At 45.6% G+C, this 4,738-nt stretch overlaps 1 protein-coding gene across 1 annotated transcript in view; it reads left to right on the forward strand.

Annotated features, from left to right (window-relative positions):
• PAK7 (p21 protein (Cdc42/Rac)-activated kinase 7) overlaps positions 1-4,738 on the forward strand; it is a 49,079-nt gene that overhangs the window by 36,829 nt on the left and 7,512 nt on the right. Inside the window, exons 4-5 of the mRNA XM_009319572.1 lie at positions 1,510-2,001; positions 3,783-3,916. Coding sequence (XP_009317847.1) covers positions 1,510-2,001; positions 3,783-3,916 — 626 coding nt within the window. The remainder of the gene's footprint in view (positions 1-1,509; positions 2,002-3,782; positions 3,917-4,738) is intronic.

A 4,738-nucleotide genomic window follows, 5' to 3' on the forward strand; every position in this document is an offset into this window, starting at 1 on the left:
ACCTCACGCGAAATGAAAAGACGGGCACGCCCGGCTCACACGTGAGGTTAGGAAAGCGCTGATATAATATTGCACTCGGAGGCTTTTCTCCCCGCGCCGAGGCGACTCCAGCTAGTAACTCCTCCTCGCTGTGCAGCAGCCTACAGTGATAAATTGATGCTGCGGCAGATTTTTTTTTTCTTCTTTTTTTTTTTTTTTTGCAGTCTTAGCATAAAATGGTCAAATGATGTTCCACCGCAGAATTCAATTTCACAGTTCAGTTGGGTCCTTGATTACACTGCCAAATTCAGATTAATGTGCATTTAACTAACATGGATCAGGGACTCCTGGCCGGCAGCCAGCAGTAATAGTAGCAACCGTGAGCTGTGTAGAGTTTGCTGCTCTGTCCACCCCTGTGCACCGCCACCGAAATTGATTGATTAAATGAACTCATCGCCATAATTATTTGTAATTGTGCTACACCATGAGCCTGTGTCGAACCACCCCCCCCTGCCCCGAGCTGCTCCACACGTTGTCAGGAGTCACGTATGTTGTATCGTAAATGTGGAGATGCTTTTTTTCCGGGGGGAAAAAATGTATTTTTGTTTTGGGTGGGGTTTTTTTGTCTTACATCTTTTTTTTTTCTTTTTTTTTTTTAGTTTGGATAGAAGCAAACTATTGTGTTTGCAAAAGTGAAGTATTCATTTGCTTTCAGTGTAAGAAGCTTAGAAAAGCTTGGCAAATAAAAAGAAAGAAAGGAACCTGCAAATGAACAAGGCCTCCCATCGGGATAATTTCCTCTGCGATTGTCTCTGATTTCAGATGAAATTAGCGGTTTCGTGACACTGCAGTTAAGTAGTGTGTCACTCTGGAAAATTATTTAAGAAATGGTAAATTGAATTAGGCTCCTCGTCATACTCATGTATGCAGTCACTCAAACAGCAGCCGGTAGTGGGGCAAGGCAGGGGATGACAGAGATTTCAGGGTACCACCGTCTCCGCAAGAAGGGGTTGGGTCATCCCTGGAGAAAAGCATAAGAAAAGGTTTAAGGCCTGAGAGTCAAACCCCAGGAACTGGTATTTGAAAAGAAAGACACAAATTGGAATTTGCCAAAGGGCTGCTGGTTGTGAGAGGGATGAATTCTTGGAGAAAATGGCCCAGAGAGCCTGCGGGGCACTGCAAATACAGAGCAAATATACACTTTTTGGAGCATGCGCTTTCATTAAGCAAAGATTATTGTACCTACAAACAGGTACCTGGACAGAAAAATGGACCCGAGGTGTACCAAGGATCTCGTGGTCTTCCCTGACCTCATTTTAGTGCTGCTGAGAGCACAGCAGCCCAATGGTCTAAAAATCTCTTTCCAGATACAGGGCAGCAGTGTCATGTTGAGAGGAGCGGGTACACGTGGGAGCACGTTGTGCCGGCACCCACTGAGGACCTCTGGGGGTGCCAAAAAGAAACCGAGTGGATGAACAGCAAGAAAGCTGTCTGTTCATCCGCGTTCACCCATCTGCTTTTGCATTGCAGGTGGATTATGATCGAGCGCAGCTGGTCGTTAGCCCACCGCTCTCTGGATCGGACACCTACCCCAGGGGCCCAGTAAAGCTACCTCAAAGTCAGAGCAAAGTCAGCTATTCAAGCAGCAGCTACCAGTACCCTCTGGTCTACCACAAAGCGTCCCACTATCACCAGCCATCTCTCCAGCCCAGCTCTCCCTATATTTCCACCGCCTCCTACCCCAGCTCCCCGAGTATCACGTCAAGTGCTTATCCTCCACCCAGCTGGGGATCCTCCTCCGACCAGCAGCCCTCCAGGGTGTCCCACGAACAGTTCAGAGCTGCCCTGCAGCTTGTGGTCAGCCCTGGCGACCCCCGGGAGTACTTGGACAACTTCATCAAGATCGGGGAGGGCTCCACGGGGATTGTCTGCATCGCCACCGAGAAGCACACCGGAAAGCAAGTCGCCGTGAAGAAGATGGATCTCAGGAAACAGCAGAGAAGGGAGCTGCTCTTTAATGAGGTACGTTGTTTTGGGTGGTGCGACGGGTTTGGCAGGCAGTAGGTTCAACAGGAGACGTGGGCCAACCGGCAAGCTCAAGAGCCAAATTAAAATCTTTCTAAAAGAGGTGGTGAGTCCCATGCGCATCTATGCTGTATAAACAGTTGTATAACCAGACCAGTTTCAAAGGAGCTACATCTCCTCCTGGCTTTAAACCTATAATGCGGTGGGAAGTCACAGTAAACAGGTAAGAAATCTATCAGCTGGTCCATGCAGCATGTCGGGTGCACAGACATAGCCCGGCTGCCTTTTTCTGACCGTTTGCTGCTATAGTTTATTCTTCCGAGATGGAGGAGCCGAACTAACCAGACTATTCAAGAAGTGCATGCGCCGTATTGTGGCGTATGCATGCTTTTTGTTTCCTCCCTCCTTCCTCTCCTGACCATTAGCAGCCCCTTTGCTTTCCTGATGGTTACTAAGCAAAGAGCCCACAGTCCCTTTTTCATGGAACCATCTGTGTTAATTCCCACATCTCCTTTCCCAAGTGGCTGCAGCCAGTTCAGAGCCCACAACTGCTTATGGACGATTGTTTTCCCCATGTACATTCTTTTAAATTTACGAACACTGGTTTTCATTTGCCATTTTGTCACCCAGTTGTTTGGTGCTGAGAGTTCCTTCTGCAACTCGGGGAGTTTCTCCTTTTTTAATTCTTACTCCCTTAAAGAAGCTAGTGGTCCGTGTTCTCCGCTCCCTTTTCGAGATCACTTGTGAATGTGCTGATTAACGCCAAAAACACTGGAGGTCCCCAGGGAAACCTCTTGGGAGAACTAACTTTTTGATTCTATCATTTGTTTCCTGTATTTTAACTATAAGAGCATCTTCCCTCAGCACATAACAGACTGGTTTCTTTAAAACCTTTAAAAACTTAACATTTTTTTAATTAAATACTAGTTTTTAACAAACTTGACACAGTTCTCCTTTGCACAGTCCATGACTGTACTGGGTATTTTGGCTTTGCTTTGCCTCTGCTGGAAGACTGCACCGAATTGCGTTGTGGTAGCTCTAACCGGGCATCTCTTGAACGGTAACATCTTGAAGCAGGTCCTACATGCTGTGCAGGACCAAGCTGCTTCCCTGACACGCTCCAGTCACTCGCGTCATCTGAAAATTTCTTTTCAGCGGTGCTGAAATTCTTCCGTCTATAACGAAGCCTTTCCCTGGCTGTTGTTTCCTCTCCCCATCGCCTTTCTGACATCCCTCAGTACCGGGTGGTCATGGTCGCTGCCGCGGCTGGGCTGCCGTTACTGTGGTCCCAATTCTGTACAGTCCCTTTTAGACGCGGGGTTTCAGTTGTCTTAGGAATGTCCCCTATATTACCAGCATTCTGTTAAAATTCTGTGCAAAGTACCATCTGATACATGATGAAGAAAACTTTGATGGGTTGAGCGATGGATCACGTAAAAAAAAAAAACCAACTCTGTTGTACTGAAAGCAACTGGCAATAAAAAAGCAATCAAATAAACAAACAGTTCTGTTCCTGCAGTCTGAAAAAAACCAATTATCTACCACTTACAATTTAGCAACTAAAGATTCTTCCTTCTTCCTAATGCGTTTACGATGACTGTTATTTTTATGTAAAGATATTGATTTTGTTTACGCGTTGGCATAAGCATTCGGGAGGATGTGCTTCCTAGCAGAACCTGTACTAAGCACAAAGAGAAAAGTACAGTGAAAAAGAAGGTCAAAACAAGTGTCAGATAATGCTTGTAGCAATTCACGTATCACCTTTTTATTCCTCCCAGGTTGTGATCATGAGAGATTACCATCATGAAAACGTGGTTGACATGTACAACAGTTACCTTGTTGGCGACGAGCTGTGGGTTGTGATGGAGTTTCTGGAGGGCGGCGCTTTGACAGATATAGTGACTCACACGAGGTGGGTTGGGTGTGCCGCGCCGGGGACCAGCAGCGTAAATCCTGCGGTGTAAGCCGGGCAGGAGGGAGATGCCGCGGCTTTCCTTTGCGGATGCCTCCGGACCGTGCCCTCCGGACCTCACCTCCTGCTGCGGGAAGCTGGGTACCTCCTGGCTTTAGATCTGTATTTTTATATTGATATTTATTGCTGTATATTTGTGTTTACATACAAAATACATATATACAAACATAAAAATACATACATGGAAAATATATGTATGTATGTGTATAGCTCTGTATGTATGTGTGTGTATATGTATATACATATACTTTTATATACACACACACACACACAAATACTTGTACCCGTACTGTAGCGTGCTCACTTTACCAGCATAAATAAGCCACTGCAGGTGAATTCTTGTCAGTACCAGCATTTTTTAAATAGAAGGGAAAGAAATACCTGAAAGGGTTTGCTGGTAGGTGGGGATTTGCTAATGCTTTAGGAGGTAATTTAGCAGCAGCACAACTTTTATTCATTAGTTCCTCAAATGGCAAAAAAAAAAAAAAAAAAAAACCCCTCTTCCCCCCGCGGGGAGATCAATATTGTGGTTTTTGCTGTCGTAACTACCTCAGTTGTAAGGGTGATTTCTCTCCATACTCATAACCCATGTAACCACGCCGTCAGCAATGTTAGCTGCGAACCGAGCCTAAGACGTAATGGGAAAAGCATTTTTATATCAGAATATTTGTGCTTACGGTAGAGCTTGTTTCCGTATTTCAGTTAATACCGTACCTTTAAACAAGGCTATTCGCCAGCACAAAAGCTGTAGCGTATGGAACC

The sequence above is a fragment of the Pygoscelis adeliae genome, unplaced genomic scaffold, assembly GCF_000699105.1.
Source record: "Pygoscelis adeliae isolate BGI_AS28 unplaced genomic scaffold, ASM69910v1 Scaffold122, whole genome shotgun sequence".
NCBI lineage: Eukaryota > Metazoa > Chordata > Aves > Sphenisciformes > Spheniscidae > Pygoscelis > Pygoscelis adeliae.